Here is a 25,012-nt window from a genome sequence, read left to right on the forward strand (position 1 = left end):
ATGCTGTTTAGGTTGTGACTGTATTGGTATTCCAGAAGGCTAAAATGTTTATGATTTAAAATGTAAAAAAATTAAATATTTTAGTGAGGGAGCATTTTCTACAAGAGAATCTTCAGATATGTCTCACTGGAAAAATGCAGTTGTTTAAATGATTTATTCCATATCAATTGCTGGTTAATGAATGTAAAAATTCATTTGTCCCTACATTGTTTGACAGACTGCCATTACCAGATCATAAATTTATGGGCTACTGGAAAGTCAATCAGCCGCAGAATGCACAACAGAAACTGCTGTGTCCAACAGAAACACAAAAAATAGATGTAAAGGTTTGTGTTTTAATTTTTTTAAAATTTATATAATAAGGTTTTTATGCATCAGGATGAGAAGAATCTAAAATGTCATTAATTTCTTCAGGAAAAAAGAGTATATACAAAGCATGATCCTTGTTACCTCTTCTTGGGCTTTTTTATACTGACTAGAAAAAGAACGTTTTTGTATACCTAGTCCTCACAATGTAAAATCAGTAAGTTTGTTCAGAAGTTCTTGAAAAGAGGTTTTTATAAGGATGTTGAAAATACCATATTTGAAGGAACTTTGTAGCTGTTTTGGATGCTTGGAGGTGACCAGTTTCAAGTTCCAGATCTCAAATTTTGGATAGGATCAGAGACTGTAAAGAAAACTATTTTCTGTTTCTATTTTTCATGCAGCTGAATTCTTACAGGTCTTTGGTGCTGCCAAGTTTGAATCTGAACCTTTGGTACAATTTGACCTGCAACCAAAGCTTCTAAGTCCTTTTCATCTTTGAGTTCTTGGCTTAACTTCAGTAGTTATTACTCCAGTGAATAAAGAATAACCTGAACTGCTAATATGATTTAGGGGTGTGATTCAAATTTTATATAATAAGACATTTCCACTGAACTTCTTTGAAACAAAAATATTCTGATTTTTATCTTGTATGTATCAGTACATGTGTATCAGTATCTGTGTTGTATCAGTACATGATACCTCCTTCGTGCCACTGAGCACAATGGTTTGAAACCAATAAATGACTAAAGAGGAAAGACATGATGGTTTCCATACTGTAAAAAAAATGTCAGTATGGTCATTCAGAGAGTTTGCAGAAAAGCATTTCCTTTTCCTTTTTATTTGTTTAGTAATTGGTCTGTTTCTATTGTTGTGTTGAGTCTTGAAGAAGACTTGTAGATTTTCATGAAGAATGGTGAGTTGAATATTTTAGCAAGCCTCATTGTTATAATTTGTTTTAGGGCCCTGTGTACTTAAATATTCAAGGATTTCCACTGGAACGACATGAAGCCAGGTCCCTCAGTTTCACAGAAGAGCTCGCTTTTTGGACACTGCCTTTGGGTGAAGTTAACTTAGTTTGCGATGTCACAGTAACAAAAGGTGCGGTAAGAGAAGCTATTAACTTTTGTAATGATCCCTAATATTATAAATATATATATATATGTAAAATAAATACATGAAGTATACTCAAAGTGAGGAAGCATTAGGCTGTTGATTTCATAAGCGCTTGCTGATAGCCAGTGACAGAATATAAAAGGGCAATATGAGGGATTCTAATTGTAATAACAACACTTTGGTGCATTTGGTGTATTTCTAGGTATGTTTGCAGTGGAGTATAGGAATAATACTAGGAATTGCACTGTGGGAATGGAGGATACAGAGAATGGGAATTGAGTATAAGAATAATCATTTTCCACTTTTTTAACAGTAAGCAAAATACAAAAATAATTAGCCACTGAAATGGGAGCATAACTTCACTGAGTCATTGTGGTCTTTGTAAGGATATGAATCTTTCTCAAACTAAGAGAAATACATGTAATTAAAGTAGAACACAGCCACAAAATTACAAGTCTGTTCAACACTGTATTACTTCACAAAAATGATTCTTTGACTTTTCCTCTCTCAATTCAGTTTAAATACAAAATGTTTAACTTGCAGAGTGCTGTGCTTTTTCTCCCTGTGTTTATACTGATTAAAAAATTCTTTCTCACTAGATCAATACTGCTTTAGTTACCTATATTACTTATGTCCCAACATGAATTGCATCACTGGGAATATTCATAAATGTTTTTAGGGCTCATCATTAAATATGTTTGAAGTTTATTGTGTATTATAAACAGATTGCTAATGATCAATACTGGAATCCTGCATTTTATGCTTGTAGCCTTAGATTTAAATATATTGACAGATTTTTATGACAGCAAAGCAGAAATTAGGTGGCTTTGTACTGATTTCAAGATTTATCTGAAATCAGTCATGAAGGCATTATATGTGAAAAGTTCCATACAAAGTTTGCTTTCATCCCATGTTTAATTATTGAATACATGAATTGGAAGGGAGATTGTGATAGAGAAAGAGGGAGAACCATGATTATGAACAAAAACATTTGTACGGATTTTGTATATATTAGCAGCTGGCTGCAGTCATGTCTACACAATTATGCCTTGGACTACTTGTTTAAATAGTTAACAGTGTTGTGGCAAGATTCTGCCTGTTAACATTTAGTTAGTATCAAGAGACCATTGCTGTCCTTATCTCCTTGTGTCAGTGGTGGCAATTTTTCTGTACATTTTTCTATATCATCTACCAAGTTTATGACATATATTTTTAAGAAGAGCAATGCATGATGTCAGTAGGCTTTCATTAATTTTATTTTCTTATTTCAGAAGAGGAAGCTGAAAATGTTCTTTATGTTACTACATGCAATCCTGTTTCCTTGTACTTCATGAACATTTCTAGTAAGAGTGGATACTTCTTGGATCTTTATGACCTCTTCCCAAGAACAGTTGGAAGTGTCTGGCAACCTTTTGTGACTGTGGCACCTCTGGGAAATCCACTCAAAGGTCAAGTGGTTCTACATGAGGAGGAGGTAAAAAAAAATTTAAATATAGCTAAATGTTTAGTGATGAGCAAAGTAGTATCATAAGGGTAGGATTGCTGAGGAGTCTACCTCTGTAGATTAAAGTAACCTGGGCAAGCCTACCTTCTTCTGAATGCTTGGGAATTGAATGCAGCTTTAGTTTTTATATGGAGATTTTACTCTTTCACTTTTTAGCTGGACAGTGCGCTTCTGTATTCTTGAAGCTGAGTTCTACCTGATTATCTTAATTTCTCTTACCGATAAGAGGGAAATTGTCCTTCATGGGAGAAAAGGAGATAGTGAGTTGAGTTCAGGAGTCTCAGTCAAGCAGCATGTTTGCAAAGTGTGAAGTAAGCTCTTTAATGCTGTGAACTTAAATTCTTCTCCGATCTTGTCCCTTTTTTACTTTTCAAATAGTATATGAAAGAGATATTTTCTGAGTCACAAAGTAAAATGCTTGTATTTTCTTCATGCCACTATTTTTGATTTGTTTTGTGAATCCTGTTATGTCTCATTCTGTAACATCTGAAGTACTGAGGCTAGAAAGAAGGCTATGGAAGCCTTGACATCTAGTGTATCCGCAATGAGAATTTAAAACCACTGACAACCTCAGTGGTGGTTTGACTCAAATCCTTTTTTTTAAAGTCAAGTATTGCATGCTTTCCACATACTTATAACTTTCCATTATATCAGTGAACTAACTGGGATATTTCTAATTCAAAACTTCTTTGCCTAGGTGTGGGAAGATATAGCACTGATACAGTGCTGCTGCTATTCATTTTTTAATGTTAATAATGGTTTATTAAGTTACCTACCAGTCATAGTGGTTTGACATGGGCATATAATCTGTTTGTTATTGTTGATTGGTTTTTCCTTTTCCTTTGGTTGTTCTGAATTTCTTCCCATATTTCAGTAGGTGAGAGACTGATCTAGATCAGATCTAGACTTTCCTACACTGAGTTGGGGTATTGGAGTTGGAGTAGTTTTCAGTCATTTCATAACTAGTGTCTCTACAATACTGTTGTTCCAGGAACATTAATTGTGTTGATGCCACTTTCTGGTCTCAAAAACTATAGTTAATGCCTTATGAGAAACAGTTCTTCCACCTTTAGTAGAACTGCCTATGCCTTCTTTAACTTTGTCTTGGACACTTTCCAATGCCAACTGGAAAAAATATGATTGTGAAGTTACCTGCTTGTGGTGATTGCCTGTGCGGTTGTTTTGAACAGCTATAGAAGTACAATTTGGGCTATTTTGAGATGCACATAACACATTTGTTTGGTTATAAACAATCTTTGGCCTTTTTTGGTGAAGTCAGTGTAGAAAACTGTAATACAGATGGCAGTCTATCTCATGTCTAAGAATGTTTATAATGTCTCAAGTTTTTAATATAAAGCCCATCAATAGTGTTTGTTTTCTAAGTCTCTGAAATTCCTACCATGAAAATAATTGTCCTGCTAATTTTGTTGTTAACCAAATCATGGTAGCATTTAGTGTCAGTAATTAAGTTTTTATCAAAGGTTCATCTGTGAAGCTTTAGGTGGTTATGACTAGTTTTGCCTGTCCTTGTGGAATATATTTTTGGGTGACATTGTGAATTAAACTCTGAAATAAAGTTTGTTCTGTGGAGAGACTATGGTAGCTCGGTGCCCCTTTCTAGCTAAATTCAGTTGAGCTGTTACCTCATGTTTTTTTCTCTGGCAAAGCTTAAACATTGCCAGTTTGAGTCTTGCCTTTCTTAGCAAGTGCCACAGGTGAACAAATCCTGTCTGAAAATAAGCCCATTTTATGCTGCTGGAAAATGATACAGAATTCCAATGTTCTGAATGCTTTGCATTATCTTAGGACTTTTAACATTATGATAGATCTTACTCACTGAGTGTGAAAACACGTTTCAATAAACTATGCTGCAAAAAGTCATTGTATACTTAGGACACCATTCAGAAGTCATTTTAGACTTCTTGAGGAATTTAAGTAGGCACCTTACACAGAAAAAAATATGAAAGAGGATTCTTTTGTGTATTTTATGTTCATGTCAGTGGATCGTATCAATAATTTATTTGGGATTGGTTTTCAAATGAGGCACCAACTCACAGGTCAGACAAGTGCTGCTGTTGTAGTCTTCACAGCCACCGCTGTCCTTCCTTACTTTACAGCTCATGTGTTACGATCTCTGCATTTCTAGTTCCCACTGAATCAAAAGAAGGATTCTCTAGTTTCATTTTTCCACACAAAGCTTAGGTTTTAGTCCCAACTCTTCCTGCAGTGGAGCCATGGAAAAATCATGTGCTTTCTTTGTACACCTGTGAAATGAGGTGGATATTGTTGAAATTAAATCCATTATTATTGATGTTAGCAGGTAAGCATATACTCTAAGCTATCATCCAAGTTCCTCCCGTATCTGTTAGGAGGATAAAGGTGATCTGCAAAAGCAATCCATTTTAGACAAGGTAGAGCATCCTGAATTGCCATCTGGAGGAATTGCCCTCTGGAGGAGCACTTCTCTTGTGACTGACTACAGAAGGAGCCTTGACATATAGTCAAGATGCCTACCTTCAAATGTACTAAGGTCACTAGCAGCCATAAGCTCAGAATTTGCAGCATTCACATGTTAAGACAAGAGGATTAGCGGCACATCTGTATTTTGGGCAAGGCTCCAAGGGTCGGCTACTTGTGCTAAGGGTACATCAAACAGATCTTTAAGAAAAACAAGTATTGTAAATGATGTATGTGATGCTTTAGAGGCTTGTCTATTTGTACTTGCAAAAAGACCAAGAAGTATTAACAATATTTGTAGAAATAAGAAGTTGCATTTATTAAATTTTTAAAAGTCCATTTGACAGCTTCATAAATAATATAATCCATTAATCACACAATACCAAAAGCTAAAGAGTTTTAACAAAGGTCTTTGGAGATGAATGTTTCTGACTAAGTTGTAAAAAAGAACAATTTTAAACAGATGATAACCTTATTGGAAAGGATGAGATGATGATATTGTGGTTCTTCAAATAAGCTTGTTTGATTTATTTTTCAGATGACATCCGTCTGGATTGACTAGAGACCTCCAGTGAAATAAAAGTTACCATTCCTTCCTTTCTTTTTAAATAAAATTTTACTAAAACTGAACTCCTCAGGGATTTAAGTTAGTAGCACAAATCAGAGATTTATCTACTTTTAGGTCACTTTTACATCTTCTTGGAAGAAAGAATAGATTATTCTGTTTTTCACGGTGGCCATTGGTGTCAGTGAGCACAGCATGTTTTGACTCTATCTTTTTGTTCAGACTAAGCTGATAGACTTTGAAAAGACTCTTCAGAAATCTCAAGTAATTTCCTCATAAGATGGGTATTGCATTTATCTTTTCAAAGCAGCAATGCCTCTGCCCTCCCCACAAGTACTTCAGGGTGTACCCCTATTTCCTATAAAGCTTCATGCCTGCCTATTTCACTTTTTCTTTCTGCACCTATTGCTTTTACTGCTCAGAAGGAGAGCGAATACAGACTGAAAATAATTTTGATATCTTTATGTATGATTTTATATGGGATTGTAAGGGGAAATGCACATGTAGAATTGATTTGCATATAAATTAACTGCACACTTACATGTTTTTTCTTACAAACACTTTGCTCTGTTGAAAAGCTACAGCTGGACAGAGTAACCTACAGTGTACATCAGGGAGCACAACAAGCATTGCCCGGGCAGTGTCCTGCCAGCATCCTTTAACTCTGCTTTTATCTTTCTCGGTCAGGAAGTGGGGTAGGGAGGGAAGGAAGTGCTTTTCCCTGTCCCATATGCTGCTGGAGCTCTTTGTCAGAGCTCTCAAATAGCAAAGGAGTGAGGGACTCTGTGGCACAGAAGTTGACACAGATATCCACCTTGCTCACTATGTGTAGAAGATGGAAAACATCCTTTAGGAGAAGACTTTTTTTTAATAGTTTGTGATCTGGCCTGAAACACAAGTGGGGACCTGTGTATGGAAGAACCTTCAACCTACTAGTAGTAACGTCTGAAACCTCTAGTCCCCATAATATTCTGATTTATGTGTTCAGAAAAAAGAATGTAGTTTCTTCAAAAACTAGTTAATGTTATTAAATACTCTTCTTTTTTGGATATTATATAATGGGTTCCTTTTCCTTATAGAAAAGGAAAGGTGTGCTTATATTGAAATGTGTGTATCTTCTATAGAAAAGGTGAAGACTTCCCTTTTCTATAAGCACAAGTCTCCCAAATAATCTGGTAGACACCACTCATTAACTAGAACACCAATAATCTACTTGCATACATTCCCCACCTCTGAAGACATGGAGGTCTGAGCCCCAAACCATAAATTCTTGCACAGACTTTTTTTCATTTGAACCTAATGAACAATATGATATCTCTGTATCTGTGTCTAATAGTTAGTGTCAGGATTGTTACATGTGAACCACTCAAGGAGTTGTTGAGTCGCACTAATAGAAAGGTGCTTATGGGACAGGAGTGTAGAGTGTACAGAGGAGTTACTCTCCCAAGCTAAGAATCGTCCTCATCTGAAGTTGACAATGAAGAAGAACCTGTGTTTATGAGCTTGCTTGCTCAGGATGTGAGCATCAAGGGCAGAAGAGAACAAGACTGAGAGTGAATAAAGGGAGGAGAATACAAGATGGTTAAACTGAATTGTTTGTTCTGTCACACTCTGAAATTGGAGTGTATTCCTTCCCCTAACTCTTCTCTCTGTCTGTGAAACCATAAGGAACAACTTCCCATACCAGCAAAGTGAAATCACAGCCCTGTTTGGTTTAAGGACTTTTAAGAGGAAAATGCCGGCTAAAATAAAAACAGCAGTAAGGAAAGGGAAACTTTGCAGTAACTAAAAATAAAGGCACACCACTTCACGAGATTGGTTATTGCATCTGTCCAGAGTTTGGAATTCCAGACATCGGGGTCGGGAGGTCGCCCAAAGGTTACTTTTCTCCCAGTCAAGAACAAACACAGCGGAATTGCACACCAATGTCTTTTCCCAGCCCACTTGAAGAGTTGCCAAAGCTGCTCTTGGATGTGTTCACAAGTGACGCAAAAATCTATTCTTAAACACAGGCAGAATATACATCAGTCACTTAGCACAGAAGGAAACCATTAACATCAAAAGGGGTGGAGTAGAGAGGCTTTTTATATTACCAACTGCTCTCATAAATTTAATGCTAAGTGGAAGAATGTAATTGATTTGTATGTGTCCTTTATCTCACATGGAAGGCTAATGCATTGCTTTGGTTCAGCAGTGCTGTTGCAGAATTATATAAATAAAACATGGCAGAGAACCAACATCCAAAGCAAATGCCCTATTTTTTTTTTTCCTGAACCACATTTCTATAATTTTGGTTTGTAATACATAAGCAAACTTCTTTTTTTAGAGGTACTGAACTCTAGCTGAAATTCCCAAATGCTGCAAAAAATATGGTAATATTTTAAATGTTTTACCATATTTAGCTTCAAATGTCTGTCATTATTAAAGTTCATTCTCCCAAATGATCCTAGTGAAAGTATGAAGCATACCCAAAAGTACAAAACTGCTGTGACTCAGATTGTTTGTATTTGTTTTAGTTAGGAGAATTTGTGGGAATTTATGTTTTACTCCCTTAACGTCTATCATGCGTTATTACAGATGTTGTACGTAGACAGTTTACTTTTAGTAAGTCCTTGCAGAACCTAATGTACTTGCAGAACTTAAGATTTCCTTGAATGGCAAACAAAAATCAACCCACTGCTTAATTAACTTGTTCTTTTGTGCCTTTTAAATTTCATTTGATGCGATTAAGTTTGGCCCTGAATGATTTTTCTTAGTTAAACACATTAGGAGCAGCTGGAGTACTTTGTAAAAAGAAATGTATAAATGTCTCTGTCATTTGACATCATGTGTGAACCCTGGGGCATTGAGTAGCAAACATAAATCTGAAGTTCAAAATTTAGCATACTGTATTTTCACATGTGATATGTGGAGGACACTTGCACCACTCTGTTCAATATCCTGTCTGCTTCTGATTTCCATCCTTTTGAGCTATCCTGCTGTCCTCCAACAGCTGTCCTAGCTCTGACACTGTAAGCTGTCTGAGTGTGCAGGTCACAGAAGGTTTGTCACACACTGGGATATTTAATAGGCTCCACAGTATCAGAAGTATGAACTTGGAGAGAAAGTACTAAGCCATTTCTTCTCTCACCAGTTTTTCACCTTCAGTGTAACTTAAGTAATGGGTACTTTAGAGGAATGCTAAGAAAACATAAAACCTTAAATATTTTAGTGACTTGACAGAACTAAATTGGTATGTTTCTTACATCTAGCTGACTACAGCTTGGACATGTAAGACATAGTAGTTTAGTTCCTAAAGCTTATGCAGAAGTGAATGTGAGATGTATAGATAAAACATTATGGAAAAACTAGAATATCATTCCAGCCCTTTATGCATGTACTGAACTTCTACAATTAAATTTCTCTATGAGCTTTGAAATTAACCAAGAAGATTCAGCCTATGTTTTCCAACTCATCTTTTCAAAATTTCCTAAGTTGCAAGAGTTGCAAAAGTGCTTCAGACAGATTTGTTGTAGTCTCTTAAATGGGCTTGAGATGTGCATGGATCTGCTTTTCATTTACAGAGCAATGTTGTGTTGTTGCTGGATACAAACAGTGGTGCCCTTCGCCGACTTTTGCTCTTACCAGATGCTCAGGAGTCTCCTAAGAGAACGTCTTGGTGGAGTAGCAAAGAAGAGATGGTGAGGAATAGCACCTGCCTCTACTATACTAAGTGGGTTTTTTAAACCAAATCTCAGTATTGGAAAAATTGCGCCAGGATCATTTACCTTTTCTTTTTACGGCCCAAAAGTTTAATTGTTTACTCTTATGTATGTTTAAATGCCTTTCACATAAACTAGCATTTTTATGGAATAGTGATATGAAAAATGTAAGTTGAGTACTGTCTGAGGATATGTATCTTTAAAATATCCCTCCTTGGAGCTAGAACTGGAAATAATGGAACATTTTGTTACAAGGGATTATGTCCAAAATAATGAACCCGATTATGATGCAATTATATGTCAAGGCAGGCTAGATAGCATTTTGAAAGGTAATTAATGCCATGGATTATTCTAAATAAAGGAAAAATGTAGTTCACTTTCAGGGGAGTCAGGGAAACTCATTGGGACAAATCTAACAAACACTAATTGCTGTATGATGTATTTTATACAGAGCAACTACAAAATGTGCCGAGAGTTTTCACACAAAAACTGGCTGGTGTTCTACAAAGAAACAGGGTGAGAGTAAATTATATTCTTGTATTGTAACAGATCTCTTAATGTACATCCCTATCTGATCATGCTTTCCTTGGCTTCCAATTTTACAGAAACCGCCTTATTGTACTGGATGTATTAGAGGGTCAAACTCATACCATCTCGCTTCCGATCAATCTGAAATCCGTTTTCCTGGCAGCTGAAGACCGGTGGCTCTTGGTGGAAAATGAAACAAATCAGTTAGTTAAACCTATTTTTCTTTATGGCATTATTTCTTGTTTGTGTCTTGTTTATGTTCAGGAGCTTCACTCCTGGTCTGAGTATTTTTTTCAGTTTGTGAGACTGGCTAGACTTAAACAGTTGGTGTTTAAGATGCAGATTTGCTCTGGTGAAGGTGCAGGTAGGCTTTTAGAGTAGGAAATAAACAGGATATGCCTGTCTAAATTCATGGCTCTGAAAATATAGACTAGCTTTAATTGTATACATCTTAATACTGTTTTTACTGAGGTGCTATTGATCTTTAGAAATGAGAATGTTGGTGGACCTAGCTTTGGAAATAGAGCCACATCATCCAGAGTTAGTGCCTACTTGCTTTACTTTCACAGTCACATGAAAGAAATATTACTCTGCTGTCTTATTTTTATAAATGCACAGCAAATAAAAGTGTGTAAATAGTTACCAGAAGACAAATCTGCCACTTGCTGGCTTATCCTGTCCTATCTCTCAGATGTTTGGTAAATCACATTTAGTTTTAGAAAAAGGTGTTGATAACTTTGTTTATATAAATGCAGCATGTTTTCACTATTTCAGAAGATAAAAGTCCTTGTTTAGATTTACAAGCCTAATCCGGAATTATTATAAATGTGTATCCTTTACAGGAAATTTCTTTTAACCAAGCGTGCCCATATGGAAGCTGAAGACAGTGAGGTTTGCCAGCTGTATGCATTGACTGAAGAGCCAGCTGACATGGGATTTGGCTTAACAATGGGTATTGAATGCAAGCTTGGCTTGTTCTTTTTTTTAAATAATTTCTGTGCTTGCAGCTGCACAAACAAGGCTCTTTTACTTTAAAGGTCTGGGTAACCTTCTCTCTGATTCTCTTTTTGTCCTCCCCTTATCATGTTTCGTTAATAATAACTTTTACAAAAGCATGGCAAATTCCATGCTCAAACTTCAGGTTGTTTGAATGAAGCATCTTTGTTTCACTGTAGCATTTAAGACCCTCAGCCATGGACTTTCAGAAGACATACAAGCATACAGAATAGAAAAGGAAAAAAGACAACTAGGCACGAATTAGAACATAGAAATAGAAGGGACTAAATATATTGATGAGTCCAGTCTGTAGACTGTTGCAGATCTGTTGCACACACTCAGATGAGCTAGAAAACATTTCCCAACACTTAAAAAAATACAAAAGACCTACTATTAGAACAGAAGTCACAGTTTCTAAAGGTGTGCAGGAGGCCATTGAGGCCTCCTGTTAAAAGATAGGGGGAATTTGTTCAATAAAGTTCCCAGATATTGGTAGGCATTGAGGTATGTCTGAGCTACAGAAGGCAGAAATCTCCAGTAGTCATCATTCTGCCTGGTAAAGTCTGTCTATCTTCAGATCTGATGACATTTTCAACCCTGAGGATTTGATCACGGTGCACAAAATCTTTAGTCTACCTGGCTTAATAACACTGGAAGTACATGTGCATCCCACCTAAACAGTTTATAGGCTTTGGCTTATCTCCAGTGTGTCTCAGAGAGACACAGGAAAAAAACAGAGAAATCACTTTATATGTGTTAAAGAGGGAAAAAGTTTTGTCCTGATCCTGTGGCTAACGTAAGTATGAAGAATGAGATTAATACAGTGTAAACAAGATACAAGCAAATGTTACTGATAAGTAACAAATACAGCTTATTTTATACAAACAGCAACAAATTGGATACCAAAGACTCTAACCACAGCTTAAATATATAGGACCCTTTTTCTCTCTTGTACAGTTTACTCTATGAACTTATCAAGCTTCATCAGAGCACAGTAGTTTCCTTCCTCTTGCTACCTTATTTAGAAACCATGATAGAGTATCATTCCTCAGATGCGTAGAAAAGTTATTATAATCTCGATTCTCAGAGTATTTGTGGACAGTTTATTGCTGCATGCTTTTTGTGCTATTTTTATCCTTTGTTATCTTATTTCTTCTCTTCCAACCTAAAAAGATATCCCCTCTCCGCTTTTTTCCAAATCATCCAGCAATCCCCAAATGTAACATCTTCAGCCTGTTCTCATTCTTTGAGGCAGAACCTATGGCAGGAGAACTAAGAAAAAGTAGCCCAGTGTGGGTTTGCCACTGACCCAAACCAGTAGTCCATTCATCCTTTGAGGGAGGAAAGATTTTCTCCTGCTGCCAGGTAAACGAGATAGTCTGCTCATTGAAGTGGAAACAGTGTATGCTGCAGAACTAAAGATAGCAGGTTCTGACTGTGTTGATAATTTGAGGCAAGGTAAAGGGCTGTTACAGTTGCACAGAATAAAATTTAGTTTTCCATAGCTTAAAGAAAAAATAAAACTAGGCCATTATTTACCAGAAATGTGTTACAAATAACATTATTTAAATCGCAAAGACAGCAAGCCAGCTACCAAAAAATGTCACGTTGACTCTTACCGGTGCAAACCTACATTTTACCTTTTTGTGCCTTTGCATTATAACAGTCTTCAATGAGATCCCATGCTGTTCTATTCCATAGGCTTCCTGCCTCATTTGCACAGTAGAGGGCAAAATTAAGTGGTATAAGCAACTACAAGGCTAGTATTTCCTGATTTTAAGTATTTAACTTTTTAAAAGTCACATTTTTTTCCTGACTTCTTTTCTGTGTTATAGTATAATCAAATCTTCTGCTTTTGTGTAATTTTATGCTCAAAGTAATAACAATGGTCAGTGCTCAACGCTTTTACAGTTAATATTGGTTTTGATTGCACATCTGGATTTAATGACTTTCATTTTGTTTAATTTCCCTGTTTAGAGTCAGAACTGTGTGTGCCACATGCAGTTTCAAGTGACCAGCTATCTTCAGAAAACCTCAGTGCAGCTGTGGGACAAAAGATCAGCTCCCCCAACAGGATTTTCTCAGATGAACATAATTATGCTACTATTGTTATTGGTTTCCCAGATCTCTTGGTAAATACTCAACATTATTATACAATGAAGTAATATGATCTCATTTATTCTGTAACCAATTAAGTACCTGTTTATCAAATGATATGGAAAAAGAAGGAAATGGCAGTAAATGATAAATCCATGTAGAATACACCATTTGGTAGTCTAATCTAGAGTGATTTCAGTAGGGTTTGAAAGAATAAGAAATTGGACAACATAATATCTAGCACAGACAAAATTCATTGTAGATAAGTTCTGAATGTTGCTGGCTAGAGGAATATTTTCTAAAGCATGTGATTTTATAGATTTTTACTAAAATATAATCACTAAGAAAAAGGTTATCAGTATCATTTTGTACTGTTCAGTGTGAACTGTTTACTCAGTGTGTAGCAGCTAGCAAGACTCTAGATTTAAGAAAAAGAAAAAAGATACAGAAAATGGAAACAAAGCTTTACAGCCCCTTCACTATTTAATAATGTAGTTAAGTGTAAATACTGCATGTAATTTTGCTCACTTCTGTGACAATTTAGGGAAGGTCCAGAAAAAGAAGTGAAACTTCACAGTGTAACAACTAAGGCTCCTGCAAGGACTGAAGGCAAACACAGGGAAAATAAAAGCAGTACATTTAATTCTTTGGATTTATTTATATTTACAAATATCACAAGATGCTTATGGAATAAATAATTCTATGTCATTTTGCTTAAAAAATTGGAGAAAATTTAAAAATTTAACTGCTAACAAGACATGAATTTTGGGAAAGCCAAAAAACTGAAGAAAATACTCTGGAATCCAGAATGATTCAAAAATATTTTTTTGTCAATAAGACATTCCCTGTCTTTGCAAATAGCTTTTGAGTTTTATTTGATTTGGATTTATATTACCGGATTGATAATATTAGCTTTTCATATTATTTATAATAGATGTGAGTTTAGTGCTGGGAAAGGGAGTTAGTCTAGAGGAGAGAGTACTAAAGATGCTACATATTTCAATACCAAAATTTGTGATGAAGCATTTTGCTCTCCCTGATATCGACTGAAGCCCTGTCTTTCCTTATATGTGGTTTTGACATCCATGTGAATGTCAAAGAGGGAGCGCTAAAGGTGAATGTGAGGGTGATGGGACAAAGCCTCAGATTCAATGTTTAGTGTTAATGGTATAGATAGTTAGTATGAAGTATTTAGTAGAAATGCTCAGCTGACCAAACATAGAGGCCTTCTTCAAGATGAGATGATTTATTGTTTAGTCTCTATAGGGGGAGATAAAGCATGTGGCTCACATGTGGACACCTGCATTTATGTCTCTGAACCCAGAGGCAAATCCCTTAGACATTGGCCTTAATGCCTAGCTTTGAATTAATTACTGAAATACATGTTTGCATTTATCTACATTAGTGGAAACTTAGATTATGGTAGCAGTTTGTTACATAGTTTGATTCCAGGTTAGATTATGTCAATGCTTTCTGTTCCTGGTTCAGCATGAAAAAAGTGTTGTTTCTACTTCACATCTTCAAAGAGTCTCAATTCCTAAAATTTGTGTAGGTGGTCTGTTGGTTTTAACTCTTGATAGGAGTTTTTAATGACAAAATAATCCAGGTCTTTTCCTTGTCATGTGGTGACATGAGAGGTAACCACAGTAGGTTTGATATGAAATTATGTAAGAAGAGCTTATCAAGAAACATTTGGTTTGGGGCTCAATAATAGTAACATTTTGTTCAGTAGACTCCTTCTCTCTTGCAGTCTCCTAGTGAAGTGTATAGCTGGAAAAGAAATTCCTCTCTGAGTCACAAACGTGCTTCGCCTTCTGATCAATTTTATTATGGAGCCCGGAGGAAAACAGGAGCTGCAAAACAAGCCAATTGTGTAACTTTATTGGCTTCTAATCAAATAGTCAGAATTTTAGCACCTGGAGATGTGCCTTTGAAAGACATTTACCCAAAAGGTAAGAGGTTCATATACTTGTGCTGCAACAACTGTACTCACTTGTTTTTGTTTTGTGAACTGCAGTCACTCGTGTGAGTTTTTCCAAAATGTTTTAAAGAATCACAAAGCAAGCATTTGAGAAGGAACAAGAGTAGTTGCCCTCATTTTTAAAAATAATTTGGACCTTATTAACATGCTGAATTATACTTCTGAAGAATTAACAGGCTACCTAAGGTGTGAATATCCCAGTAGATGGGATCTCATTCTGTCTGCACTGGGGACCAGCTACAGGAATATGATCATTCCAGTTCAGCAAACAGCCTTCACCACTATTTCCAACCTCTGCTCACTGACACACAGCCACACAGTGATAAGACAAACCTGTTGACCATCTAGTTCAGTATGCTGTCTCCAGCAGGGCCAGTAGAAAGATTATTTGGGGAATGCATGTGAGCCTGGCCACTTCTGTGTCTTTTCCTTTATACTTTCTCAACATTTGTTTCGCTAGGGATGTTGGAGGGGGCATCCCTGCCTCAGCCTTGAAATCTTCTATGGACCTGTTGTCCAAAGGTTTGTCTGGTCCCTCTTTGAACTTGTGTGTCTCCACAGCAAGCTCACAAGTTCACTGCTCTCTGTGATCAAGAGATCTCCTACCAGGTTTATCAAGTGCCGCTTGTTGCATTGTAGTGTTGGGTGAATAACAGTTCTGCATTCACCTTAACCATCACCTTCATGACTCTCAAGGCTTCAGTCACATCTGCCTTCTTTCCAAACTGAAGAGACCCAGGATTTTTAGTCCTCTTGTCCAAGAGAATGTTGCATGAGCAACATTTGTGTACAGCAAAACCATCCTCCACTTGTACACTAATAAAGCAGGTATAGACTACAGACCTTCAGAATTTTGTGCTGCCATGCCAAGCTTTCTGTTGTCACTGCATCTTTAGCTTCTTCAGCCAGTAATTAAAAATATACCAGTTAGTGCTAAATAACAGCATTTGTGAGTTTGCGTTAATTACCTCTAAAAATCTCCAGGGAAAGGTCACTAGCAAAAGAGAAAAACCCCAAAATATTTGTATATGGTAGAATGGCAGGTTTTTTTAATTCATTAACACAAGAAGCTATTCCTGATTTTTACGTATGTAACCTCTCTGTCCCAGAATAAATGCTTTATTCCAAATTAACTCCCTTTCACAAAATAAATGATCTAATATGTCTGCCCTCATTTAATACAGATTAGCTGCCCTGCATAGAGAAATCCTTTTATCTATTACTAAAAGGATAAAACATTTACCTTACTAAAGAAGTGAAGTCAAGGATATAAACAGGCTAGAAAATTGAAGCTACCTACAGTAGTAAAGGTTAGCTTTTAAAAATACTCAACTTAATAAAACATGGAGTTAGCATGATGATCTTGGAACTAATTATGCCACTTCAGGCTGTAGTCTTCACATACTTTATAAACTGCTGAAGGGTTGGACTGGGTCTTTTTTTTTAGGCCTTTGTGCTAAAAAAAATAAATCTATTCTGAAGTGAATGGTATAAAAATTCAGAAGGTAAATCTTCTGAGCTTTTGTTAAAATTAATTTATTAATTTGGGAGGGAGGGAGTGCTTCCAAATGATACCTAAAATTGAGATGATGACAGTTATTTCTAAAAGTATTTTAAGTTGCTGTGGTATATAACACTTTATAATGCTAGATTAATATAATTAAAAACCAAGGGACATTGTTCATGAATCCTGGATACCAGTGACCTGAGCAAATTATCTGTCTGTGAATTGACTTCTATCTGACTGACCAGTTTAATTTATATCTGTTGTTATAGTTGAATAAGATAATTTTTTTTCCTCAACTATGGTGAAATATATTCATGAATAGTGATTGATAGCTTTAAGTGTATTTGTACAGTGCTTTATAGCCATTTAAGTTGCAAGATTTAAGGCCTGTTTGAAGATCATTATCATTGATTTTTATTTTCTAAATGGTATTTTAATTTATGAGTTACCAAAACTGATCTTAATGGAATCATGGTTAATATGACCTTACTGATACAATTAAATTGGACCTGAGCAAGACTCTAGTTTTTCTATTCCACAGCCTTTTTTCAGGACTTCAGATATTTCCATTTATCACTTAATGATCAGTTTTTCTAGTGGAGGAGGAGCTATGAGTGGAGTCTTACAGAGACCAGCTACTCAGCATGGTCATGAAAAAAAAGGGAAAAATGAATGAACAGTGAGGTGACAGTATTTGCTGATGATACTGGTTGTTATTCATGGTAGAAAGCATTCACCATGACGGATTCAGAAAGACTACAATGCTGACTGCAATAGAAATGGCAGATGAAATTCAGTATAGAAAAATATAATGTACATGAAGGAAAAAAGAAAGAGCCCTAATTCTACATCTAAAATGATGGAGCAGATCAGTGCATCCCAGGAGCATGATTTTGGTGTTATAACAGATAGCTTAATTAAAGTGTCAGTTCAAAGCTCAGTAGCAGTCAAAAAAAAAAAGCAATTCAATTATTAAGAACTATAAGGGAATAAACAGAGAAAAAAACGCAGAAGGTCTTTGTGCTGTTGTGTAAATCCATGTATCCTTAACTCTGTGTAGTTTTGATACTCCATCTCAAGGTAGGAGAAGGCTGAACTGGGATAAGTTCAGAAAAGGCCAACAAGGATGAGCAAGATTACATCGGCCAAATCTCCTGCAGGTGGAGACAAGATCAAGAAAGGGGCATATGGTGGAGTTTTACAAGAACATGTATGGCATGGAAATGCGGAAAAGGCGACACTTTTACACTTGGTACAAGAGTTAGGCAGCTAATGAAGCTAGTAGGAACTTAAAAAGGCATTTCTTTACGGAGCAGGGAACCAACCTGTGAAACATGGACCCAAAGGAAAACTGGACAAACTGATGAATGGTTACTAAATACATAGACATAAAATGAAACTTAGACACCACATTCAGCTTAAGAAGCCCCTAAATTGGAACTGGTTGCTGACTTAAGGAAAATACCACATGTACTTGTCTATTCTTACACTTTTCAAGCATCTGACTACTGTTGGAGACAGGATACTAGATTAGAGGGACGCGGTATTGCCATTGTTATGGCATGAATCCAAAATCTTTCCAAGTGAAAAAGTGAAGACAGAAGAAGAGAGACATGCATTCAGGTACTCACTTGGAAGGTGAGATAATAAGGTACTAGTCCTTACTGTGCCTATGTGAGATCCAGTATTTGCAACCCTCTCTGCTGGGCTATTGTTTCTTCTGGAGTTGCCTCTCAATCTCACTAATAGACAGAGTATTTAATTGAATGCACAATTATTTAACTGCTACCAGTAGCTGCTTAACAGTCTTGGTCCCTTGGAGATTCAGTGTTGCTTTTTCCTGATTGTGCTGCATTATTCATGGGGTCCTTTGGACGTTCGGTGATTTTTCTGTGCTGTTGTTTCTGCATTGGAAACCTGTAGTCACCTACAAAAGTTTTGTAAGTCTTTGTATCCTTTCCTGGGAGATGGTATAGGGAAGTAAAGGCATCCTATGACATAAACTTGAGGATGTAGCAGTCCCTTGAAGATCTTGCACTAGTGTCTTCTGTTGCCTTTGAGGAGTTGTTTTATATTTTTGCTTCGGTTTGCATATCTATCAGGCTTTCTTTCTCATCTTCTTGGACAACTGGTCAGTTCTGGCACACAGCCTTCCATTTCTATTAATAATTCAAAGTACTCAGCCAAAGTCTAACATACTCCAGTATGTATTACCAAAACTGTTCCAGGAACAACAAGCAAAGATATAATTTCCTTTATGTTTTATTGGAACTGCAAACCAGGATAATAATTATGTTTGAAAAGAAACTACAACAAGTAATAATTTCCCCAAAGGCCGACAAATAGATGTATAGCCACAAAATATAAACTCAGACAAGAGATCATGGCAGAATGTAGCAAATAAATATTAATGTTTATTCTGAAAACAAGGCTATAGAAATGAGGGCTACTTGAGAGCAAATATTTACTTGGATTCTCAGCACTTTCTATATATGAATATAAAATAACAGTCTATTATTGAGTGTGTACCTCTATTAGTGTGACAGGAACTGGAACAACATGTAGTGTAACACACAGTTACAGGAATAATCTCAACACATCATCTGGTCCACCTATTTATCCAGGGACAGGATGACACATGTTTAGGCTCTTCTTAACTGACACTTGTCAAATAATTGGCCTATTGCAATGCTTCACTCTCCTTGTGATACTTTCCTAGTATCCAGCTTTTCTTGCTGTAAACAAAACTGAATACTTCTTGTCACCTCCACTCAGTCAGGATAATACTGCTCTCTTTATAATATCTTTTCGATATTATGGGACATGTTTTTAAAAAAAAAGTCTCTTTTTAGACCAAAAGGAAAGTTAATTCCTTACAGTTGTCCTTATAGCTCATCTGTTCTAGCCTCTTTGTCACTCCCAGGACTATCTTGTATGTCTATGTTTTCCTTGAATTTTGATGTCTAGAGCTGCGCATAGCTATTCTTCTCCATCAGGCTTTGGCAAAAGAGGAAAAAGATGTACTTGTTTAGGTCTGAGGTTCATGTTTGATTGTAAGATTCTTGACTGCAGTTCTGGGGCTTGGCCAGTTGTTTCCATGTTGTATTTAAACATTTGATTACTTTTTTTCATCTTCCTACTTTGCATTCCTTTGTCTTTTCATAATTTAATTTGGTTGGTTTGTGTTCTCTCTCTGATTTATTAACTTAATTTTTAATTCTTATCCCACAGTTCTACTCCTTCTAGTTCAATATCAGCTCTGTGTTCTAGATCTTTATCAGAATTTTTAATGTGTATCTTATTCTCCATGAGTACCATAAGAGAGTGCACATTTTAAACCAGTAACAAAACCTAGGCAAAACAAAAAGTGCTCTGTGGCCCACAACCCTGCATTTTTCCAGACTATTTTCTCCTATTTCCAACATGTTTGATATTTTCATTTTTATGAAGATGACTAAAGTCAACAGATGTGCTACTGTAGATATGCATACTGTAGATACATCGATACAGTGATATGCATGAAGTGCTGCTGTAGGTTATTCTTTATGCTCATTTGATCCTCTTTACTGCTGATCTTACTGGTCTTTTCTGTGTGTGCCGTATGCTGTCACTAACACTTCTGCAGGTCACATCAGGCTTTCCATTTCAAAAAGGTAAAAGATACGTTGTTTTAGAAGGAAATCTACACTTGTGACAATGATATTTTGTACCCATACTATGCAGTGTAATTCAGTCTTCCTTTTTTTTTTTTCTGAAAAAAATAAGTTCCTCAATTTATTCCAGACAGATGAAAGCCAGCTCCTAACTGAAATTCACTTGTGAGCCCCAGCAGAGTGTACTCATATGTTGGCAAAAGCCAATGTAGGCACACACACCCATGCACAACTTCATTTCTGAGTGAGGGACAATAGTATTAGCAGTATTCATTAAACTGTCTATAAACAGAATATTAAATGCCTGATAGTCTAGGGCTATTTACCGCTAAGTTATAAAATCTTTGCATACCGAGAATCTACCTGCAAAAAGACTGGTTCAATTTAAGGTAACAACATTTAGGTTAGTATTACTGACAAATTTTCAAGTGGGAATCATAAGCACAATGTTTTGAAATGTTCCTCAATATGATTTTAAAGCCAGATAAACAGCTGGCATTGTCTTTAGTGACAGATTAAAGCTGTGAGTTAGGGATTGCAGTAATGCCTGATAAGTGTTTTTGTGAGTAGGGCTATATTTGTGTGTAATTTTGACATTTGCTATACAGATGCATTGTTCTTCTATAATTGTGCCCGTCTGGGTGCTCACTATCATAACAGTAAAAACAATTCTGTATTTGCAAGTTATATTCCTGTGTTGAATGTGGAAACATCATTTTCTGACAGGTACTGTATAATGAAATTTTTAAATTTAATCTGCTAAATGCAAATGCAATAACCAGTTAAACATGCAGCAGGAAAATAACATGTTTGTTTATTTTCAGATGTCACTCCTCCACAAGCTGCTGGATACTTGGAAGTAACAGATCTTAATTCAAAGAAAATCAAATACATTGCTATTCCTAGGTAACTGATTTTATTGATTAGAGCAGCCTCTGTCTTACAGGAAGAGCAAAGAGAATTTAGTGTGTATTACTACTTCAGGATAAGTAAATACTTCTTCTGATGTGGAAAGTAAGAATAATTCATACCCAGCATGTGTAATTCTGCAACTGTTGCAGCATGTTTTTGTCAACATTTTTATGTGTTTACCAATAAAAATGTAGCTTTTTTTAGTAAATATGAAAGGTAACTTTACCTTCTGATTTTCATTCCCTTTGCTCTTTCCCCCTCTTTACCCACTTCATCATCTACCCTCTTTCATTTTGTTTGTCTATGTTTATTTTCTTCTTCTTTTTTTCAATCTTTAGATCTAACAAAGACAGGCAGAATAATCCAGTGCTAGGTGTTAGGAAACCAGGAATCAAATTCTGATCCAGTATAAAGTTGACCTTGAAAATAACTTGAGCTTCTCTATGTTTTTGAGGGAAAGTATACGTTCCCTCAAAAGTACCTTGCATGGTACTCAAGTATCTTGTATGATACATTAAAATAGTCAGATTATGTGGCTTCTGTTTGGTTTTAACATCTATCTCTTGCCATTGTAGAGCATATTTGAAAATTTTTATCATATAAACATACATTCTGCTTACAAATTGTCGTTTTCCATTGCAATAATAATAAACATTTTTGGTTTACGTAACAATCTCTCAACTTTACATGTTTAAATAGCATACGTATGAAACCCACACATCAAGAATTTTATACTATTTGTTTCCTATCCATTTCATGGTCATTTTAACAACATTGATTTTCATTTAAATTAATTCTACTTCATTAAAAAATCTGGGGAATTTTGATTTAGTAGAAAATTAATTTTGGACTGTTCACCATTTTATAATTGATCCATTGGCTTGCATCTTACACAGTCATTCAAAAATGTAAGACATTAACACACAAATAGTAAGGAATCCCACTTTCTTTTACACTAGGATTCTATAAGAAATTACAAAAACTACAAAGCCAAACTTCAACATCATGACCCTTAACCTACTGTGAGGTTTTAATCTATTTATGGCATATCTGAGCACAAGTCAAGATTTTAAAATGTACTCCATTAAGGACTTTTCATGTATATGAACAGTTGTATGCTAAAATCTTAACAACCTTTTCTCCTGCATAGTTAGCCTGGTCAGATCCTAAGATAATTCTTCTTCAGATGAATTAGTACATGGCAGTTTCAGTCATAGGTAGAGGCATATATGTTACTGCTTCTTTTATCTTTGAAGATTATTAGGTGTAGTATTGGAGCAAGTTGCCAAGTCATTATGCATGTCACCAGCGATACTGAAAAAGTACAAAGAATCTTTCCTACTTTATCTAGATTTCCCTTCATTTTATGTAGCTATTAGCCCCTCTGTTTCAGCAGTAATTTTTTGTCTGCAAGTTGACTGGGTAAAACAGTACTAAAATTCTCTCTGCGTAAAGCTGTGCCATCTTTAAATGAGTGCTTAAATCTTCACTTTTTATTAAAGCACTAGAGAAAGGTGTTACTTTAAGTTGATGGAAAGGCATATTCCTCAGTGCCCAGGTCATATTCTTTCCTTTTTCTTTTGTAGTTTTATATTTTTTTATAACAAATTTTTAAATTTTTCCTATTTGTTATATCAATTTTTTTAAAGACTGACTATTTTCAGATAGATGAAATATAGCAGTGGGTTAGGCAACACATTCCCCTTCAGCCTGGTCTTTAATACTGCTTTTTGTACTGACAAGTCTTTTGGTCATACCCAGTTTCAGCAGGTGGAATGTTTCAGAAAAAATAGTGGGTCTGCAGGGCTTAGTTATAGTCTTTCATGGAAAGAGGATGTAATTTCATTTAATTGTCACCTTAACTGCAGAAATACTCATCCTCTTTTTAATTGCAGCTTCAAGAAAAAAGATTAATTAATTCTTGTTTTTCAGATCACAGTCTCTCTCTCCGTATACATCTTGGCTCTCTAAGATCTCAGATGCTGATGCCCTGTTGGCACCACTGGGCAAAGTAGGTTTGGTTAGTGTGGACATGGGAGGTGGTGTGAGGGTTTGGGAGACAGGGCTGGACAGCCTTCAGCGCTCACTTCAGGACTGGAGAAACATGATTGGCCAAGAAGATGGTCGTCCTGTGCAGGTAGGCGTTCACAAAGCTGAAGTGAAAAAGATTTAACAAAACGAGTTGCAAATGAGTTTTCAGCTGGGAGAGGGTTGATGAGAACTGTGTCAAAAAACACTGTGAAGTAGAAGTATGCCTGTGAGAAAAATTGAATAGACGTCTTCGCTGAAAAAAAAAGACACAACAGCTTAATTAAAAAGCTTATTTGTGACCCCTGTAATTATGGTTACTGACAGTCTCTTTGTCTTGCAGTGTTTGTATTTTTGCCAAATTCCAGTACGTTTAAATGCAAATCAATTCTTTATCTCCTGCTGATTTTTAACTGCAACTTTCAAAATGTAGAATAATGAAATTAATTTTTAAGGAAAGTGTATACTTTTCCAGTGTTCAGATACTTGGAAAAAATTACTGTGTTTGTCCTTTTGAAAAGAAACCTGAAACCTAGGTGGAAGATGCTTTGCGTTCACAGTAGTGCCTTTGATAATTTTAAAAATTCTTCCAGCTGAGCAGAGTTACAAGGGTCTCCATACAGCCGTGTTCTTATGTGGGATGTTGAAAACATACAGCATATACATTTATTCTGTGTATGTATACACAAGTGCTAATGTATGATCATCATTGCAACATAGAGGGAAAATTCAGGACTGTTCAATTGCATCTTTAATTTCTGTTAATGATTGAAGAAGGTATCACTTCACTTGAAAGAACTAGAGTATGCTTTAATGTGCTTCTCCACTTTTGACGAGGAAGATCCTGTCTCTATCTACCATTACAGTTATTTCAGTTTCATTAATTTCTGTAACCAGTTTCACAGTACATTAGAATGGGAAAACAGGATAAGTCTTTTTGGAATTAGATGTCTCTATATTTTTGTTTACACAGTGTCCAGGTTTCTCAAGTGTGAATGAGATCTATTATGTCAGAAACATAGCTTTTCTTTCCCTTTCTTTTCCCATTCTGAGCTCCCTTTCTACAAGACGTTCTGCAGTTATGGAGACTTGTGCAAGAACTGACGTGTTCTTGTTACTGGATCTCAGCAAATGCCTTTTATAAAAGTAATGTGAAAAGGAAACTTACCCAGTAGCCAGTTTGTGCAGATGCTTGTTGCTTTACCAGTGCCATTTTTATTACCGATGCAGTAGCATTAGCACCATCTTATGGTCAGATATAGTCAGTTTACACCAGCCCAGTTTCATCTACTGATAAAGTAGATTAGTAGAAATTGAAAGAGCCAGGAGGCAGAGTTAAGAGTTATACTTGTTTTAATAGTTGTTTTTCCTTTTTTTTTTTTTTTTGTTAACTTGTAGTTTTATTCAACAGCATTACTGTACTGTCAATCATAGCCAACTAAATATTAGAGAATATTGACTTGGAAAGTACATATCATCAGAAACTTTTAACTAGTTGTTTAACTACTAATGTCAAGTAACCATTTTTTAAAAAGGCTAAGGAGTTTTCCCACAGTCACAAAGCAGTTTTCAAGTCCAGTTACAGAATTTCTCTATCCTGACCACCTGCCTCTCTAATTAGTAGGCATATTCCAGGGTAAAGTCTTCTTAGAGTATCTTTCTTG

General features: G+C 35.9%; 1 protein-coding gene across 1 annotated transcript in view; it reads left to right on the top strand.

Annotated features, from left to right (window-relative positions):
• VWA8 (von Willebrand factor A domain containing 8) overlaps positions 1-25,012 on the top strand; it is a 193,131-nt gene that overhangs the window by 123,830 nt on the left and 44,289 nt on the right. Inside the window, exons 27-37 of the mRNA XM_026859638.1 lie at positions 218-326; positions 1,266-1,404; positions 2,691-2,893; positions 9,509-9,625; positions 10,098-10,162; positions 10,252-10,377; positions 11,017-11,126; positions 13,148-13,302; positions 15,018-15,219; positions 21,233-21,314; positions 23,253-23,457. Of these exons, the coding sequence (XP_026715439.1) occupies positions 218-326; positions 1,266-1,404; positions 2,691-2,893; positions 9,509-9,625; positions 10,098-10,162; positions 10,252-10,377; positions 11,017-11,126; positions 13,148-13,302; positions 15,018-15,219; positions 21,233-21,314; positions 23,253-23,457 (1,513 nt within the window). The remainder of the gene's footprint in view (positions 1-217; positions 327-1,265; positions 1,405-2,690; positions 2,894-9,508; positions 9,626-10,097; positions 10,163-10,251; positions 10,378-11,016; positions 11,127-13,147; positions 13,303-15,017; positions 15,220-21,232; positions 21,315-23,252; positions 23,458-25,012) is intronic.

This window comes from Athene cunicularia (assembly GCF_003259725.1).
Source record: "Athene cunicularia isolate RWA chromosome 1 unlocalized genomic scaffold, athCun1 chr1_part1, whole genome shotgun sequence".
Lineage (NCBI taxonomy): Eukaryota > Metazoa > Chordata > Aves > Strigiformes > Strigidae > Athene > Athene cunicularia.